This window comes from Sceloporus occidentalis, unplaced genomic scaffold (assembly GCF_023333645.1).
Source record: "Sceloporus occidentalis isolate IW3139 unplaced genomic scaffold, rSceOcc1.0.p SCAF_2, whole genome shotgun sequence".
Lineage (NCBI taxonomy): Eukaryota > Metazoa > Chordata > Lepidosauria > Squamata > Phrynosomatidae > Sceloporus > Sceloporus occidentalis.
This window is the reverse complement of record NW_028316982.1, coordinates 186,714,831-186,735,646: the sequence shown is the minus strand read 5'-3', so window position 1 is coordinate 186,735,646 and position 20,816 is coordinate 186,714,831. Positions and strand designations below refer to the sequence as shown.

At 40.1% G+C, this 20,816-nt stretch overlaps 1 protein-coding gene across 12 annotated transcripts in view; it reads left to right on the top strand.

The window, feature by feature from the left end:
* Nucleotides 1-6,114: 6,114 nt before the first annotated feature.
* KLHL15 (kelch like family member 15) overlaps nucleotides 6,115-20,816 on the top strand; it is a 34,092-nt gene continuing 19,390 nt past the window's right edge. For 3 of the 12 annotated variants that reach the window (XR_016280196.1, XR_016280197.1, XM_089511765.1), the window contains exons 1-4: nucleotides 6,165-6,340; nucleotides 10,066-10,183; nucleotides 16,253-16,296; nucleotides 19,255-19,966. Coding sequence is in view for 10 of the 12 variants with exons in the window: in XM_089511765.1 (XP_089367891.1) it covers nucleotides 19,262-19,966 (705 nt within the window). In the remaining 2 variants the exon portion in view is untranslated. The other 9 variants (XM_089511768.1, XM_089511767.1, XM_089511766.1 and 6 more) reach the window with 9 other exon arrangements.

Sequence of the window (20,816 nt, the reverse complement as noted above, 5' to 3'; positions counted from 1 at the left end):
CAAGTCACACTCTCTCTTAGGCTAGAGGAAGAGAAAGGCCAACCCTTGTCTGAACAAATTAAAATATGACTTGAAGGCACAGAACAATCAAACACAACACAAATCATTCTGTTCATGATCATAGAGTTGGAAGAGAACATCCAGTCCAACCCCCTGCCATGCAGGAATGCACAATCAAAGCACCTCCAATAGATGGCCATCCAGCCTCTGCTTAAAGACCTCCAAGGAAGGAGACTCCACTACACTACGAGGAAGGAGTGTGTTCCACTGTCAAACAGCTCTCAATGTCAGGAAGTTCCTCCTAATGTTTAGGTGGAATCTCTTTTCCTGTAGCTTGTATCTATTGTTGTTCTTTGACGCAGCAGAAAACAAGCTTGTTCCATCCTCAATGTGACACCCCTTCAAATATTTAAAAATGGCTATCATATCACCTCTTAATCATCTCTTTTCCAAGGCTAAACATATGCAGCTACCTAAGTCTCTCCTCATAGGGCATGGTTTCCAGACCCTTCATAATTTTGGTTGCCCTCCTCTGGACACGTTCTTGCTTGTCAACATTGTTTTTTGAATTGTACTGCCCAGAACTGGACACAGTAATCCAGCTGAGGCCTGGGCAAATACTATTACTTCTCTTGATTTAAACACTATACTTCTGTTGATACATTGGCTTTTTTAGCTGCAGCATCACACTGTTGACTAATGTTCAACTTGTGGTCTCTAGTAGGAGTCCTAGATCCCATTTTCATGTACTGTTGTCAGACCAGGGGTTTCATTCCCCCCCCCCCCCCAGTGTAGTACCTTACATTTTTCTGTGTTGAAATTCATTTTGTTAGTTTTGGCCCAGCTTTCTAATCTATTCAGATCATTTTGAATTTTGATGCTGCTCTCTGGAATATTAACTACTACTCCTAATTTGGTGTCATCTGCAAATTTTATAAGTATGCCTTCTATTCCTTCATCCAAGCCATTGAGAATAGTACTGAGCCCAGGACAGAACCTTGTGGCAGCACCCCACTGGTCACTTCTCTCCAGGATGAAGAGGACCCATTGTTGAGCACCCTTTGGATTTAGCCGTTCAACCATGATAGCATAGTAATGCTCTGTACTGCATATGGGTCATCTCTAAATGGGCATTAACTAGACTTAATATTAATAGTGGGGGGCCTATTATTACATGCAGAACTTCTTGAACAGCAGTTTAAAAGCCTCTCAGTATAAATTGCCAGGATTTTTATGTGCAAGAAAGAATCACTGATTAAAACTATTTTACCCATGGTTGGGATGTATACTTGTAAGAAATGTGTCTACCTTTTTATGGTTTACCAGCACTACTGTCTCTTGTGTGAATTGTGCCTTATTTACTACATTCTGGGCAGTTTTGATATTAGTATAGGATTTCGATTATTAATCTTTCAGATAACTGCATAGCATTGTTTATGACTTCAGAACTTCTCTAGAAGGGTGTATTTTGGTACAGAGATGTTTAAAGAAGGTCACAATCCTAAATACATTTAATTGGGAATAAATCTCCTTAGTCATAATAGAATGTATATTTTAGTAAATACTGTATGTACAGTAGAGGGCTTTACTGTCAGTGTTGCGACCAATTATCCCAGCATAGTCTTTAATGTCTCTTAATTGTTGTGTGGAGCTCCATGTGAAGTTAACTACCCTATATCCTGCAAGAAAAAAGAAGAGAGGGAGAGAGGGGTCTAAGGTCCATAAGTAAGTGATTTATTAGCCCTTACATGTTGTAACAAAAACCATCTTTAGGGATTATATTGCTCTGTGAGCAATATAAAGGGGCAATATAAGTAACAGTTATGGAACAAGATTAAAACATCTGTCATTTGGTTTCAACTTCAAAAACATGGATATTACCACCAAACAGAAAAGGAGACTCACTGTGCAATTCTTCTCCTCCGAAGAAATTTCTATTGAGTTTAATAGAATATATTCATAGGTAAACGTATAGATAAGAGCTGGCATACCATTAACAAACATAGTTTTAATTCTAGAATTAGCATAGCTACTTATTAAGTAGAGAGTATTTTGTTTGTACATCAAAGTAGGCACAAAGGCCTTTAAAGATATGAGCCAGTACTCACCCCTATTCACCTTTTTGTATGAGAGTGGAGAGTGCATTTAACACCTGAAATGTATGTTGTGTGATGTGTGAAACAATGTTTTCTTATGAAGAACTGAAAAGACCAGATAACAGTTTGAAATGGAGAGAGGAGGGAGAGAGAGAGAGAGAGAGAGAGAGAGAGCTAAGCAAATACGTATGTCTAAGTTGCCTGGATGCCATATGTAAGTTGCTTTGATCTTTCTGGAGGAATAGTGGACTGTAAACATAACACAGAAATTAAATAAATGTGAGATGTTATTGTAACATTGGCTTTGTTGACTAAAAGAGCAACTAAAGGTCAACAAGATTAAAAAACAACGAATGAATGAGAAAAGAAGAATGAAGAACATATTTTCTTTCTAGGATAAAAAAAAAAGCTTAAATGCCAAGCACGTTTATATGCATAGTAATGTGCACTTAACTTTACAAAGTGCTGCATGCATTTGGGAAATTAAACATAGCTGGAACTGAATGCACACTTGGTGTTTAGGTAGACACAAGCTTGTTTTTATGATCCTATACAAAAGGGGGGGGCTATTAAAATGCATAACAAGCTCTAATAATGGTAGGTGTGTGTGTGGGGGTGTGTGTGTGCCTTCAAGTCATTTCTGATTTATGGTGAACCTTACCCAAAGATATATGACACTTTTAGTCTTGACTACATACATCCCCAGGAATGCTGTATGGAACAATGTGATACTACCAGGAAGTAGTACAGCCCTGAGTTGATAAGGCCTGAACAGGCTTGTTAAAAAATAAAATCTCTTAGAGAGATCTCTCATTCATACAGTCATCATAAGTCTAAGCCAGCTTGATGGCACATAACTGGTACATATGTAAACAAATATGTAAACACCGAAGGTGCTATTCCATGATACAGTGTTTCACTTTGAAGCACAGGGGCTCATAATGATGATAGCTACACCTCCAAGAAGAGCAATAAATAAAAATGCAGACAGCTATGTTGAACTGTACAGGGGCCAGGTCCACACATATACCCCAAAACTTGCTGGGGGCTGCGTCCTGTTACTGTGTTTCTAGGCCATTTGCTCTGGATAGAACTGGGCAGATCCGGTTGCCCCCATATCGAATCTTCCCAGAAAGAAGTTCATACTACCCTTTATCTTGATCGATGCAATTTGCCCCTATGAAGTTCACATTTGCAGTACCGCTTTAAAACAGAGCCTCCTTTGTTGTCAATCAAATTCACTTCCACTTTCGTCAAAGGTGACATATCCTACAGCCATTGGCCAACCGAATGGGTGCTTTCCCCCCTCTTTTAAAAAAAACAACCTGGCGGCAGTGTGCACATATTCTGTCAACTTGTCAAATTTAAAAACCTGCGTGTGTGTGTGTGTGTGTTGTGTGTATTTGGGTCATTACACATTATGGCAACCCTAAAACGACTCCATCCTGGGGGTTTTCTTGGCAAGATTGGTTCTGAGGAGATTTGCCTTTGCCTTTCCCTTGAGGCTGAGTATGATCCCCCCAAAGTCATGGGTTTCTGCAGCCTTCCCTCTGAATGCCAGCCTCTCGCTTCCCCTTCGCTTCCAGCCCAGCATTTCCTCCTCTTTGGAACCTCTTCCCTTCCCTTCAAGCCCAATGCCACCTCCGAAGCCCTTGCCTCCCCCCATGCCATCCTCTTCCCTTCCCTTCCATCCCAAAGCATGCTCATAATCTGTCACAATAATAATAACAATAATAATACCTCACCTCAGAATGTCATCTCTGCATCCTCTTTCTTTGCTTTCCCTCCGATTGCCTTCACACATTATGTATCAATTTGCCAAATGTAAAAGGAAACACAAGCATTTGCATATTCTGTCACACACACACACACAATGGCCAGTTACAAACTGGCACTTGGGACGTCCGCAGGACGTCCCATTTTAAAAAAGGGGCATCTCTTCTAGACGCCCCTGGGTCTAATACGGACTCTGTCTGTACAATATGGCGCCGGCCGTTCCACACGGCCGGCGCCATCTTTACATATCAGACGCTGTGCGTCCGAACGTGTCGCGGCACCTGTGATGTCACGAATGCGCCCCTGGCGCCTCGCGACGTCACAGAGGCGCCGCAGAAAGAAGCTGCATTTTGGAGCTTCTTTTTTGCTCCGCAAGGGAGCAGCGCGGTGTGGCTGCGACGGCTCCCTTACGGAGCAAACGGTGGCGGCGGCAGACCGCCTCAAAGCGGCGGTCTATAACCCGCCAATAATTTTTTAAAAATGCCACTTGCAAAGTGATGTGCCGTGCCGGCAGCAAGCAAATGAAAGGGAAATGTAGCACAAGCAGACACATTCGATCAATATGTATCAACCTGTAGAACAAGCATTCGCATAATCTGTCAAAAATAAAATTACCAAAAAAGAGAGAGAGAGAGAGGGAGAAAGCTGCCTGCGAGAGGGGAGGCATGTTAAGCCCTTTGCCCTCCCTCTGACCTAAATCCCTCCCCTGAACTTGACCCCATCATGACCAAGCCCCAGTTCACATTTGCCGGCAGCAGGGAAGAAACGGGTTTCTTTCAGAAAAACCGCTCTAAGGGAAGATTGGGTGTGAAAGACCCTCCCTAATTCTGATGTGTTTAAACCGGTGACAATGGGAACTACCGACTTTTAATCCAGGTTACAATTCGGTACAAAAGGTAGTCTGAATGTCCCCTCGGTGTTGTCAAAATTCAGCAGAGGTCAGGGCAAGAAAACACTGTGGTCTATTTTAAAATAAGATGTATAGAGAAGCTTATGTTGAAAGCTAATAATGGACCTGTACAGAGGTGCAGTACATACTGCCAACAAGCAGAGTACCAGCAGCAGTTCTAGGGTTAGGGGCTGTGCGGCAACTGCATGATCCCTAACTCTAGGACGTATGTGTGGTGTAACAATGGCTGCGTCATATACATGGGTGCTGCCATTGGAGTATGTCACATGGAGCTTTTTGGTGGTGTTGTGGCTCAGTTCCAGTTCACTTCCGAAGTGATTGCAGTTCCAATGATGTGGTTTCACCTCATAAAGGGACTGTTTTACCAGACGCCATTGATTTCTATGGGAGCTGCTTGCGAAGTGCTTCAGAAGTGTTTCTGAAGTCACCCCTCATTTTGGTAAAAACGGGGGAAAAGTGGCCTCACAGAATTTGCTTCCTGTCTGCCTTTGATTGTGCTGTGATTTGGTCTGGTGTGGAAAAGCACTACCATGCCACCCCCCTTGGCCCCCGCTTCCTGCTCCATCATCCCCCGAGTCCTGCTCCTTCGTGGCATCTCCTCCTCTCTGCCAAGCAGCTGATCCCATCATCCCCTGCATCCCCTGCCTTCTCCTAGACCCTGATCTGCTCCTCTCTGAACCCATCATCCCCTAATCCTAGTACGGACCCTGTGTGGAAAGGCCATATTATATATAGATATATATATGTATTATCTGTGCATATGAGAAGGCACTGTATGTTGGATAGATATGTTTTCAATGTGAGCCGCTTTGATGGATTGTTTGGCAAAGAAAAGTGAGATATAAATAAGGTTTTATTACAGTTCTTTCGAAGGGGGTGGGGATGTTATATGATATGCACTGTGTCTGTGTGTAGATATATATGTACTATGTGTGTATCTTATATGTATACTGGGTTTATTTCTCCGATGTGAGCCGCATTGATGGATGGTTTGGCAACAGAAAAGCGGGATCCAAAGAGCGTTTGCTTGTTGTTGTTGAGGAGGGCTCCTGGTGTGATCGTGAGAAGGAGAGGCGCCCTCAACGGGGCGGCAGTAGGGAGGGCTTCTGACTGTCAGGAGGCGGGCGAGGAGGCGGCGCTTGTCTTCCTGGCCCTAGTCATGACGACGGCGGCGGCGGCGGCCTCGGCCTCGGCCTCGGGGCTCGAGCGCACCTTCCTGGCGGCTCCTCCTCCTCCTCCTCCTCGTTGGTTCCCTCAGGGGGCGGCGGCGGCGGCGGCGGCGGAAGTGACGTCGAGTGGTGGCTGGGCGCTTGTGGGCTGGCGGGGGAAGATGGCGGCGGCGGCGGCGGCGGCGGCAGTAGGCAGTGAGGAAGGTAAACAGCCCAGAGGACTAGGGAAGGGAGGCTGAAGCCGGCAGGAGGAGGAGGAGGAGGAGGAGGAAGAGCGGGGAGGGACCCACCACAGCCGCCTCCGCCCCCGCCGCCTCCTCCGTGCCTATGTCCCCCGCTCTCCGCAGGCTCTGCCACAGGAGCAGCGTCGCCTTCCAGGGAGCAGAGAGGTAGGTCAAGCCCTCCTCTTCCCCCTCGCGCCTCTTGCCAGTTCCTAAGGCGCTGCTGCCCTGGACGCCCCTGGCCCTCTCCGCCTCCGCCTCCAGGGGCCTAAAATGCACCCCCGCCCCCTCCTCCTCCTCCTCCTCCCCCGGTTTGAATGGCTTCCCTTTGAGGAGGGAAGGGAGCAAGGGCAGCCTTAGGCCTATCTCTCTCTAGGGATAGATAGCACATCTCTCTATCTCTTATGCATCTACATATACATATACAGTATATCTATATCTTATGCTCTTTTATATATCTGTGTCTGTGTAATAAACATATATATATATATATATATGTTGTGCATCTACATATATCTGTGTTTTATAAATATGTTATGTATGTGTGTATTTTATACATAATTATATATATAGAGAGACTATACATATATATATGTGGTTTATAAATATATATGTGTCTGTGCGTTTTATACATATATATATTATGCATATACATATCTGTCTGCTATATATATATTATATATGTGTGTGTTATGTATATACATATAAGTGTGTTCTCTATATAATATATATCTTATGCATATACAAATATGTGTTTTACAGATATATATCTATATGCATAATCTATCTATGTGTGTTATACATATATGTGTTATGCATATACATATGTGTTACATATATATATATATATTATATGTTATGTATATACATATATGTGTTATATATATGTTATATGTTATGCATATACATATGTGTGTATATGTATAATGTATATATGTTATGCATAGACATATGTGTGTATGGATGTGTGTGTATATATATATATATATATATGGATCAAATTGGTACCCTTCTGTTCTGTAGCTAATTCTGTATCCAGTTCTGTGTGTATATATTTGCATTGTGGGGAGTTTCTGCTTCTCTTGTTCCTGCTTATTATTATGTAATGTCTCTGGATCCCAGGCACCTTTTGATGCCAGGTTCTGTCCCTGAGAAAAATGTGATGATGATGCTGTCTTTCCCTTTCTAATCCCTCCAACATCCCTCAGGACAAAGAGGCTGGGAAGAAGATGGACACATGTTTTGGCCCTGTGTGTCAGCACTGTAGTGTTGTTTCCAGGAATATTGCACTTCCATGCATGCAAAGGACTCTTGTAGCACCTTTGAGTCTAACTGGAAGGAAGACGATAGCATGAGCTTTCATAGACTTTACTTCCTCAGATAAGGTGCACATGCATCTGAGGAAGCAGACTCTCCAAAAGTTCCTGCTACCAAGGTCTGTCTCTCTTCCAGTTAGTCTCAAAGGTGCTACAAGATGCCTTTGTATACATGGCGGTGCAGTGTTCCTGGAAACAGTCCTCATGCACAGGGCCAAAACATTTGCCCATCTTCTTCCCAGCTTCTTTATCATGAGTGATCTTCCAGGCCTGTGGTTCCCAACCTTTTCTGTGCCCTGCAGACTAGGAAATGTTTGATTAATGTTTGCACCCCCTACAAAAGTAAAGTCACATTTGAAGATGAAGAAGCCTAATTTTCTAAATTTTGGACCACAAATTGAACCACATACAGTGAGTGAACAAATTTAACTTTTAAAAATTAAGCTTTTAACTCGGTGCATAAAATGCAAATCTAAATTGAGCAATAATGTAAACATTAAAATCTATGCCAATCAGGAACATAAAAGTCAATGTCTTCTTTGCTTCTGCTTGTCATTCATGTTTTTGTCACAATGTGGGACTTTCTTGCCCACTGTGATGATGCTCTGGATTCAGGTAATTCCTAGATTTTGTCTTGACTGACAAAAGAGAACTGAATCCAGATTCACACAAGTATCTTTGTTGCACCCCCTAAAATTCCATCTTGCACACCTGTTTAAGACTAACAGGGAATGTGAAGTCGAAGGCTTTCATGGCCCGAAAAACCCACAAGAAACTAACAGGGAACCCTTGTTTAAGACTAAGAGGGCTACATCTTTGAGTAACACCTCTACAGTAGTTGTTCTCATCCTTCGGCCCATCTGATCTTTTGGACTTCAGTGGACTTCCCACTATCCACAAGAATTGGCCATGCTGGCTGGGATTTAGGGAGCTGAAATCTAAAACGTCTGAGAACCTATGCTTACAGCACATATCCTAAGGACAACAGTATTACAAACTTCCTGCTAAGTCATAGGCATCTTGATTTAATCCTAGTTTGCAAGTTTCTCTACTTCAGTTTAGTTTTTGTGAGGGGAAATACTATACCCTATTTGGATGGTTCTCGTACGGGGTGTGTGTGTGTGTGTGTGTTATGCCATAGTGATTGTATTTGTGTTTTTGCTGTGAAATCTTCATCCGTGTGAGGCTTGATATTGAGATAGGTTACATTTTATAATCTGTGAAATATGATCATTGTGTTTATCTTTAGCTCGTTTTTAAAACTAAAACTAGGTTTGCCAGCCAATTAGAAAGCTCTTATAAAATATTTCTGAAGAATAATAACAGCATTCTTTCTCATTCTTTTCTGAGATGGCAGTTGTCATTTGCCATTGTTTAACTACTATTTTTTTAAAAAGTCCAGTTAATTAGGTCCTTTCTGTTCTTATTTATAGCCAGCCCTTCTTAGACATGGATTTTTTATACACAGATTCAAGCATCCATGGTTTGAAAATGTTCAAAAAAGTATAAATTTCAAATATCAAACCTTGATTTTCCACTTGTTATAAGGGACACCATTTTGGTATGTCATTATATTTAATGGGACTAGAGCATCCACGGATTTTGTTATCCAGGGGGGATCTTGGAACCAAACCCCAGCAGATAACAAGGGTCCACTGTATTTATCTGAATAACTAACCAAATGGGGGCAATGTTAAGTTTCTGCCATGTCACTTTAAGATTAATATTTTAGTTTTGTGAACAGAATACTTTCAAAAGTTACTAATAATTTCTGAAGCTCAGGTCTCAACTATGGGAGGCCATGTGGAGATTTATACCAGGACATCTCTAAATTACACATTGTAATGACCACATTACACATTTCCACCAATATTAAATAACCTTCAATGAAGCCCTTTAAACCTTTATATGGAGAAGGCATAATTTTGGAAGGAATTGCTGAAATCACATTACCTTTTTGCAATAAGCAGGATATCTTACATAAATTACTATGTATATTTTTTGTAGATCTTATCAGATTTCAGTGGGATTCTTTTCAAAAGTGTATTGCCTTCTGTTCGTATGAATTGTATAGCCATTCTTTTTTTGCCTTTGCTTTTTAAAAGTTTTCTTTTGTTTTCTCCCTAAATATTGTAGATGTTAACCAGGGTCCTAATAGCTGTTCCTAATTATTAAATGCCTCAGCAAAGTAACTAATATCACAGATGTTATAATATCGCTTTTAAGTTGTTTTTTTTTTTTTAAATTGGCAACTTAGTTCTATCATTGTAGAAGCAGGAATGCTGGCTCAAATGCAACATTCTTCGAGGTGATCAAAATAAACTGTATGACCATTCCTTGTTAGTATTGCTTGGCAGTGAAGATTTAAAATTGCTGTAATAATTTTGTTGTGGACATTGCAAGTGGAAGCGTCAAATAAAATGAAAAATCTGGCATTAACTCTAGAGTAAGATACAGTACATGTATTTTAGTTTTTATATGATTGCACTTCATACCATAATTCAGTCAGTGACACTGACATGTGCATTGCAGTTCATGTAGCTGAAATCAGAACAGTTTCCTGTTTTACATTCACAGTGGCACAATTTCAAGCAAGAATCTTGAAATAGTGAAAGATCCAGTGGAGCTTCCATAGCATATCAATTTTGACCCCAGCTTCACTGTTCTGGAGACAAGAAATTCTGTTTAGTGTCCAGTGAGTATTTTCACACCAAGTCTGATAAAAGGTATATTGTCACATCTGCCATCATCAGTAGGATGTATTTGCATGCTAGTTTGTGAAAATAACATTTCCCTCTATGTAATCACTATCTATGCATTTATTATTGGTGATTGTACATTTGTATAATGTACCTTTAAGTGTTGCCCTTGATATGTAAAGAACAAACTAAAGCAAAAATAGTGCTATAGTTTTGGTTGCGATTTCTCAGCAGTGCACAAAGTGATTATTATTATTATTACTGTATTTTATATCCTGCTCTTTTCTCAAAACTGGGGGCTTAGGGTGGCTCACAACATTAAAAAACAGTACAATTAAAAGCATACAAAATTATTACAATATTAAAATAAATTACATGTTAAAAGAATAAAATACAGTTAAAAAGATACAAATGTTAAAAATACTTTAAAACAATAAAACACCCCAGCCCGTTCTTTAAAAACTTTCTGTTTTAAATACCTGTTTGAACAGGTAGGTCTTAGCCTGCCGGCGGAAGGCCAACGAGGAGAGGGCCATTATCTCAGGGCTATGACAAAAGAATCTACTGTCCTGATCAGAGCTCTAGCAGTGGATCAGGAACAGTGGCATCTTGTATGGTGCATTATTCTTGAGTCTTTTCTGGTTATGAAATGTTGTTAGTGTCAAAAGGACTAGTCCTCTAATGTGATCCTGAAGAACAGGGGTAGGCAATCTTTTTGAGCAGGGGGCCGGGTTGCTGTCCCTCAGACAACTGGGGGGCCGAAGCCAAAAAATAAATAGTTAAATAATTTTTTAAAAAATTAAATATATAAATAAACCAGGACAAATGTAGGACAAAATTTTCAAATGGAAGACACTTTTTTAAAAAAAAAATGGAGGACATGCGAAAAAATTTGTTGATTTTTTAAAAAATGTTAATATAAATGTATGTTTCTGAGGCTTCTATAGACAATTGCCCCCCAAAGGCCCCGGCGGCAATCGGCGGCAGGACTGGTCTGGGGCCGGTCCCAAGGCCTCGCCGGGCCGCATCCGGCCCACGGGCCGCAGGTTGCCTACCCCTGCTAAAGAACATCAATTTTCAAATAGCATTTAAAAGTTAGTCTACAAATATCTTCAAATTACTGAAAAGTCATTTTAGAAAATGTCTGACATTTCTAAATAAGAATTGGCTGTATATCTTATTTTGATAAGAATGTCACACTCCACCTTTTACTCAGATGTCATGCTTTTACTCTGAGTGAGGGGTTTTGCACCAAAACAACACAGCTATTGTTACAATCTAATTTTAACACACCAAATGGATAGATGGAATCAGTTCTCTGTCTGTGATCTGATTTTGCATCACCCAAGGATTCTAGGTTGTTGTTTCTGAAAAGAGGAGACAAAACCATGGCTGTTTCTGCTAGGAGAGAAATAAACCAGAATCTTTGGCTTGGATGTCATGCTGAACAAAGAGAAACCAAATAGGAACAATCAGAAATTGTGCTTCAGCTCACTGTTATAGAGTCATAGAATCATAGCGTTGGAAAGACTATCAAGTATGATCTGCACTGCCTCTCTAGACAATTGATTCTATTGCTGAACTGTTCTTACTGTCCAGACTAATGTTCAGTTGAAGTTTGTTCTCTTGTAACTTAAGACCATCAGATCTGGTCCTACCCTCTGGGGCAGCAGAGAACAGTTTTTCTCCCCCTCTCTGTGGCAACCCTTCTGATATTTAAAAAGAGTAGTCACATCACCCCTCCATCTTCTCTTCACCAAGGTCAACATTCCGAGTTCCTTCAACCTTCCCTCATAAGGTTTGTTCTCTGCATCTCTTATCATCCTCTTTGCTCTTCTCTGAACTTACTTCAACTTGTCTATATCCTTCTTAAACCGAGGTATCCAGAACTGAATGCAGTATTCCAGATGAGGCCTGACCAGGTGCAGAATAGTGGGCCCTTGATATCCACTGAGGTTTGGTTCCAGGACCCCCTGTGGATACCAAAATATATGGATGCTCAAATCCTGTTAAATACAATGGCATAGTTAAATGGTGTCCCTTGTGTAAAATAGCAAAATCAAGGTTTGCTTTTGTAATTTATATAATACAGTGCACCCCTTTTTTACATGGGGGATCCTTTCCACCCCCCCAAGTAAAAAACGCGTATGCTTGAGCCCCATTGAAAATAATGGAGTTTGTGCATGTGGCGACGCGCCTTGGGTGCACGCCCCATTCATCTAAATGGGATGCACTATCCCGTGCGCCCAGCGCACTCCCGCACAATTCCCTCGCAGCTTTCAGTGTATGCTGAAAGCCGCGTATAGTGCGTCTGTGTATAACGCAGGGGCACTGTACTTGAATATTTTCAAGTAGTGGACGGTTGAATCCATGGATAAAATATCTGTGGATACGGAGGGCCAACTGTACAATGAGACTATTACTTCCCTCTATGCGGAAGCTATTTCTTTTAATGCAGGCACAGAGCTAATAGCAAAATTGTTTCAAGATATATTAGCAATTAAAGTAAGTACTTGAGCTAGGCATTGTTGATACTCCTAGTCATTTTCTTCCTCACCTTTGCCCTATAATTTGTCCATCTTTCAGAACAAAGGTGCGGTTGCTTTTGTACCAGCAAGTCATCAAGTACACAGTTCACATTTGCTGAGATAGGTCGTTGATTCATATGTGGGACAGTAGGCAGAGGCTTTAATTTACATCCTTTCACAGCAACTGCAAGCCTACAGTCAGTTGTACATCAAATAAGCCATGATCCTGCCTGTCTGTACATAAGATTTCAGACTGTGATTACAGAGCTATGAGGCAGTTCTGCATTTGTAAAGACTTTTTCATGGAAAAAGCCAGTAGAGTGGGATGGGCAACTGTGATCTGCCAGATGTTGCTAGACATCTTCTCCCATACCACACCATTGGATATTTTGGCTAGGGATGATTGGAATAGTAGGGCAAAGACATCAGGGGGGGCACAGCTGTCCAGTCCAATGGTAGAGGCAAGAAAATCCTCTCTGTAATCCACTCACCAAAAGCTTTGTGACGCCCTTTTGGCTCTGCATCATCTAGATGCAGCGCCAGGTTTGTGCCATGATGCCGCATGCTGTCTAGAATGGTGCGCGACATCATGGCACGAGGGGGTGGAGTCACGGCATCCAGCATGCGGACGCTCCACTGTGACTCCACCCACAAGCTGGCACTTTGTGCCAGTCTGTACCGGGCCTGATTCATCAGAATACTGGAGATGCATAGAAAGTTAATGCAGATAAAGAGGAAGGAAGAAGGAAAAGCAAATTAAGGAATTAAAGTAAAGTATTTCAAGCACCAAAAACTCCCAGAAGAGAGAGGTCCTATAGTACATGCTACCTCTTTCATGGATAAAATAAAACTGAGAGGTAATATGTCCTAATATGAGAAGTAATTACTAGGGGAAACAATAGGGCTGCTGTTCCCAAAATTCCTTAGAAGTTCCCAAAGCAGGCTGTGCACATGAGAACCATATATCTGATGAATTATGAAGAAGAAACAGAGTTGTCAAAATATTTCACTAAGAGATAATAAGTTGAAATTTGACTATTCACTGTGGTTCAGCACAAATTGGACAATTCCTTCCATCCCGTGCCTTTTGTTAAAATATTGGACATAAGTCTACTCAACAGTAGCTGGTGCACAGAGGAGGTGAAATAAGTAATGCTACAAAATATCAGGTTGATGGAATTGCCTATTGTCTGGGGAAAGAAGGACTTGCACTGGCAGTTAGGGATGCATTTATGCTTGCAGAATTCACAAGGCATTGCTAGAAAAATATATAGTGTGCAGTATTCGTTGTGCTTCCTCTAATTTTTTCTTTTCTATTCTTTTCCTTCCCTTTCTTTTTGACACAGATTTTAATTCTTGCATTCAGCAGCAGTAAGTTTATATCTAGTGATAAAAATGATGAACTATTTTCTTATGTAGCAGCTTTCGGGGATACAATTTTTTACATTCATTTGTAACCAGAATTGCCTTATTTTTAAAGTAGGCAGTTTGCAGGACCTAAGCAGGGCTGTTAATGATAGGGTGACTTGGAGACTCCTCATTCGTAGGACGCCATATTTTGAAGTTGACTTGACAGCATTTCACAACAGCAACAACAGTTGTTGACCATACTGCAGTAGCTTTCAAGAATGAGGGTTCAAATTTGATAAATAATCTGTAAGTTGGAAATACTCTCCTTAAAGAAACAAATTCCCAAAGGTTCTCTGCTATGATTTTATTTTATTTTTAAAATAAAATTGGTCAGCACGGTGAGCATTGGACAAAGACTCTGGGGATCAAGGTTCAGATTCTTGCCTGGCTATGGAAACCCACTGACTGACACTGGGCAAGTCACACTCTCTCAACTTAGAGCAGTGCTTCTCAATTATTTTCTGTCATGCCCCCCCTAGGAAGAAGAAAACATTTTGCGCCCCCCACACAACTGTAAATAGTATCATTTGTCTATAAAATTGTTATAAGTACACCTCTGCATAACAGAGCCTCGCGCCCCCCTTTACGGAGCCTCACGCCCCCCCTGGCGGGCCCGCCCCACTATTTGAGAAAGGCTGACTTAGAGGAAGGCAAAGAAACCCTTTGATAGGTTCCCTTTAGGGTTGCCATAAGGCAGACATGACTTGAATGCATAACAACAAAGATTTGTTAGGTCATAGGATTTTAGGGTTGTGGATGTGAAACTGGAGGAAAACTGTATTATATAGTAGGAGAATAAGAAATGTGAAGAGACTGAATACTGGGAAGATTCCTAGAGTACACAACCAGCTTTTGGATCAAAACAACATAGAGAATTTGTCCTACCTTTAAGGAAAATATTACTGCACTATTCCTAGGCAGATGTCCACCCAGGTCCTTCAATTGCTTTTTTTATATTTTACCATTGAATCTCAGATTCACTGAATATGCAAAGGAACCAGCTACCTGATGTTTGAATTTCATATCTGCAAAATAATTGTTACTCTAACTGTAGTATTTTTAAAACAGCTTCATTTATATACCGCTTCATACTGAACTAGCAGTGTCTAAGCAGTTTACAACTGTAAGCTAATTGCCCCCAACAAGCTGGGTGCTCATTTTAGCAACCTTGGAAGGATGCAATTTGACACCTTTTATGTGATTCCCACATGGTTTCAAATGTAGCCATAAGGTTACTCTTTTCATGCACAATGAGTTTCTGTAATAATTGTATCTCTACTGTTCTCTTTTTTATATTTTATATATTTTTTATTATTATAAGTAAGCAAATGACAGAACAATAAAGCAAAATAAAACAATTCATCTCAGAACTTTGAATTATGTTGTGGGACTCCTTCTTGAGTTCTGCTCAAAGTAAGCAGTCAGTTTAAAATCCAGTTCTGTCCTTGTGTAAATCTAGTCCAGAATGTCTGACCAGAAATTTAGATGGGATGAAAGTTGTCTTGTCTTGTTTCTATCTGTATTTACAAAGTCAATGAGTGCGAACCATTTATCCATGAAAAGTCCTGATTTTGGTCGTCTTGCATAATTTGCCATTCTGTCAGACAGTTTTTCAAGTAGCCATAGGTTCTGTACCTTTTTCCACCACATATCTAAAAGTACCTCCCCTGTTTTCCAACATCTGACAATTTCTACATGGGCTGCTGCAATGAAGAAATCTATGAGGTTTTTATGTTTCAAATTTGAGTTTGCGTCTACATATATTGATAGCAAAAGCATTTCTGGATATAATTTTACTTCTTGATTGGTAAGCAGTGGGCGCACACAGCATCATGCTGGCATAGGCAGAGTCAGGGGTGCATCGTGCATCACCATGCCCCCATTCTGACCCCACGCTGGCATCTATCACCGGTCTGTTTAGGCCCTTTGATTTTGTCTGTGGTGGTTGAAGTGAGATAATTTGAAATAGAATGTATAGGATATAAATTATTTGCAAAGTTTTGTGTTTCTTTGACAGAAGACCATGTTATTCACTATTTTGTCCTGCCTTGCTCAATAGCTGATGAAGCATATTTTAAAACCTGGATGTGATTTAACTGATTTTATTTTTGCTTTGGCTGTTTTCAGGAACAGCAGAGGCAAAGATACAAGGCCTAGAGATGTTGCTATAGGTAAACCATTTTTTAAATCCTTTATCATTCCTTTGTGACTGATATTGTTATATTTTGGAAGAAACTGTGACAGTCTTAATTCAGTTGGAACATATTTCATTGATAAATGTTGTCTATTTGATGCCAGACATATGACAAAGGCTTAGCCATGCAAGGATAGTACAAATGTGATTGCCAAGAATGTAAATGTATCCACTAATCAATTTAAGCTGACACAGGCTGAAAGAAAGCACAGCTACACTTTTGTCCTATCTGTGCTTCATATTCATTAGCTGTGTACATGAAACTAATTACTTGCTAAGAGGAATCCTTTTGAGATGTGGTGTCAATATCAGAGATACCATAACTGTCTTTACTGATATATACTATTTCTATAGACTTTTTAATACAGTTGTCCCTCCACATTTGCAGCTTTGACTTTTGCAGATTAGAGTATTTGTGGTTTTGATTAATATGTTCTCTAGGAAGCTCTTAAGTCCCCCAGCTCAAGTTGAACACAGAGTTGTATTGGAGAACCTAGATGTTTCTAGAGAAAACACTTCTCCAGGCATTTGTAGGTCCTCCAGCATGATTTTATGATAAACATCTGGCAGATGTTGACAATAGAGCTGCACTGGAGGACCTGGAGATTTGAGAGATATTCTCTTAGGTAAAAATAATAGTCTTTTTTTATTTGCAGTTTTCCCACATTCATGAGGATCCTTCAACCCTAATCCCAGCACATGTGGAGGGACCACTGTACATTCATTAAAATACCTTTATGGGCAGTCATAAGCCACTTAATTTAGAAACGCCTTCTGAGGAACAAGACACTTAACCCAGTCTTATGGATACTTCTGCTCTCTCTCTCTCTCTCTCTCTCTCTCTCTCTCTCTCTCTCTGCCTCGCTCTCATTTATTTGCCTGATTGTGCCTATATTAGTCACTCATGGCACACAGCCAATCAAAAAAATAAAGAGAGAGTGTGTGTAAGTGATCCTTACTTGCCATACATTGCTTCGTTGTGCCTATATTAGTCATTCATGGCACACGGCCAACCTACAAAATGGAGAAAGAGTGTGCCCAAGTGATCCTTAATTGCCATAAGTAAACAAGTAAATCTACAGCTTCTAAATAGCAATTCCAAGACAAAAAAGTATGGTAGCTGATTATTGATTTAATGTTATTTTTATAATGTTCTGTCCCTGTGTAATAATATGCTATACTAGAGAAGGAATGCACTGAGTCTTACATATTTGATGCTTGGCAGAAGATTTGTATCAACTACTGTATGTTGCTTTGTTGTTTTTGTGTATTTTTATAGAATTTACTAGGTAATTGATCACCTTGGTAGCACTTGTCTGGATCCTCCCCAATCTTACAACTTCCAGTTTTATGCATTCTTTCTTAAGGGATTCACTTTTAAGTCCTGAAAATTTAAATGTCTTGAAAGTGATGTTCCAGTTAACATCTCAAATATCAGACTTTTTACTTTGTAAAAAGACATTGATTTATGTCTTCTTCATTATTTATTTGAGAGCCCACCTTTTGGATTTGCTATTGAGTATTTTACTTGCATTTCCTTATCTTTCTTAATGTGCGTTTGCCGTTATGCCTGTAAGACTTGCCATATTACCTTTTGTTAAATTTCATATTTTGTTTCTACCTGTCTCATATTCCAGTTCATTATTATACTGAAAATGTAGTCTTTTGTTTAAAGTACTAGTATTTGCAGTGCTACTTTCATATTTATCCATCATATTGATGACTCTTCCATCATGTTTCTTGACTTGTTAAATAGTGCAATAAATGTTGACTTTTGTGCCTTACCTGTATACATTTATTTTAAAGTCCAATCAACATTTCTAAAGATTATTTTTTTCATAAATTCAAAAGCTATGTATAGTTAAGATATACAAAATGTTATGCTTATTCATTGGTTGAACTATTGTTACAAAGAATATTAATACAGTTGCGCCTCCATTTTTGCGGACTTGGAATCATTCACGGGCAGCAAACAGATGGGGGACAAAATGGGGTGCGCACCACCATTCAAGCCAATGGAGCTTGAACATCACTGATTTTCCATTTTCGTGGGGGTGGGGGGTCCGGAATGGATCCTCTGTGAAAATGGAAAGGCGACTGTAGTTTGTTTTAGCTTTATGCCATGTCTCTTTGTCAATTGCCAATAATTGCTTTATTTTCTTATAAATAAATAAAATAAATAAAACTTTTATTTATATCCTGCTTTTTGTTAAAAACAATCAAAGCGGCTTACAAGAGTTAAAATACATCCATATATACAAGATATCCCCCTTATAAGACAATTAAACAATTAAACTGGAGCACAGCTTTGGCACAGCTTCTGGTCTCTTAAGATGCATGTGTCATTTAAACATCATACATCCAAAAGTGACTCGAAGCAGCTTTATTTTGGCCTGTCTATTCACGCCCAGCAAATGTAGGCTGAAGGAAAATGTATATTTATTTGGTATATGTTTTGCTCTTTGCTATCTTGTGAAATCAGATTCTTCTTATTTTGAGTGGTATAACAACTTACTAGGCGATGGATGCACAGGAAAAGGCTGTTAAGAGGTTGACCTGAGGCTATACCAAATCATACTACCTGTGATTTTTCATTCACTTGTTAGTAGTGCTAGTGGACCTGTCTCAGCTGAACTCCTAAAATCTTTAGTGATATCTGCCCCAGCTCTATTAGAAAGAGTAAATGATTAACAACACGCAAATAAGCCTGCTTTTTTGCATCTAGTGTCCCTGGTCTATCTCTGACATAAAATTCAATCTTAGTTAACATGTTTAATGCAAGAGTCTGGGAATGAAGGAGCTTAAAATTATATATAATTGCTGATCTTCATAGACAAGTTTCTTTTCAAACAATGTGACCTCTCAATGTTACTGTTACAGTATTTTCATGATTTTTTTATAGGAATTGTAACAACTTTTTATTTACATTTTTCAGGTGATTCATGGCAGGGGACGTGGAAGGATTTAGTTCCTCCATCCATGACACCAGCGTCTCTGCTGGGTTCAGAACACTATATGAGGAGGGATTGCTTCTTGACGTCACTCTTGTTATTGAGGATCACCAGTTTCAGGCTCATAAAGCATTGCTTGCCACCCAAAGTGATTACTTCCGGATTATGTTCACTGCTGATATGAGGGAGCGAGATCAGGACAAAATCCACTTGAAAGGTCTGACTGCCACAGGCTTCAGTCATGTTCTCCAGTTCATGTACTATGGAACCATTGAACTGAGCATGAGCACTGTTCATGAGATCCTGCAGGCTGCCATGTATGTCCAGCTTATTGAGGTGGTGAAGTTCTGCTGTTCTTTTCTCTTAGCAAAAATCTGCTTGGAAAACTGTGCAGAAATTATGAGACTTTTAGATGACTTTGGTGTAAACATCGAGGGAGTGAGAGAAAAGCTGGATTCCTTTTTGTTAGAAAATTTTGTGCCTCTCATGGCTAGACCAGACTTCTTGTCCTATCTGAGCTTTGAAAAGCTCATGACTTACTTGGATAATGATCATCTGAGCAGGTTCCCAGAGATAGAACTCTACGAGGCTGTTCAGGCTTGGCTGCGACACGATAGAAGACGCTGGAGGCATACCGACACCATCATTCAGAACATCAGGTTTTGTTTGATGACACCATCCAGTGTTTTTGAAAAGGTTGGTGTGTTTGAAAGCAATAGATAGAATTCATCATTGCATTTAGGGCAGCATGCTGTTCATGGGTAAAGTTCCCAGAATTAGGAGAAGGGGAAAATAAGACACTGGTCTAGAAAATCGAACATTGATATCATCAGTGTCTGAAACAAGTGCCATCTAGCTATTAAAACAAAAACAAAAAATCTCTAATTGCAATCTAGCAGGATTTACAGCCAGGAAACAGGTAGGTTTGCAGCTTTTTCTGATTGTCAGTGACAGGCGAAACCTCAAATTACAGTCAGGGCTATGTTTATTTTAACAGTGAAATTAAATTTGGACACGCTGCCTGCCTTTGTGGTAATATAGCATAGGTATGCAGATCTTGTATTTAAAAGAAAACCACACACCTTAAAGGCTTTAGATTAATTCTGTATAATGGAACTCATTTTACTGGAAAATAACTGGAATACTTACTGGGAAACAACTGGAACTTTGCCCTTGCTCACTTGAATTCAACAAAATCAGTGCAAGAACTATGCTATAATTTCTAAAAACAAAAATAAATAGAAAACTCTTGTTTTAAGTTCAAAAATATAAAGTATTGCAGAGCACAAGTGAACGCATCCCTGTCCCCAGCCAGTCACACTTGATTGTTTGTAGAGTTTAGAATAAATGGATCTTGTTCCAGATCTCGGTTCAGTGCTATTATTTCTGTTCACTTTCTTCCATGCAGGCAGCTGGAAAGACATTTCCCTCCATCCCTATCTGTTTAGACTGTGGGATTGAAAGTTCTTGTCATCTATCAACCAATTTGTATCTGTTTGGAGGTCCTTCTCATCACCTAGTTGCCTTGGGCTTCCAGCATGTGATA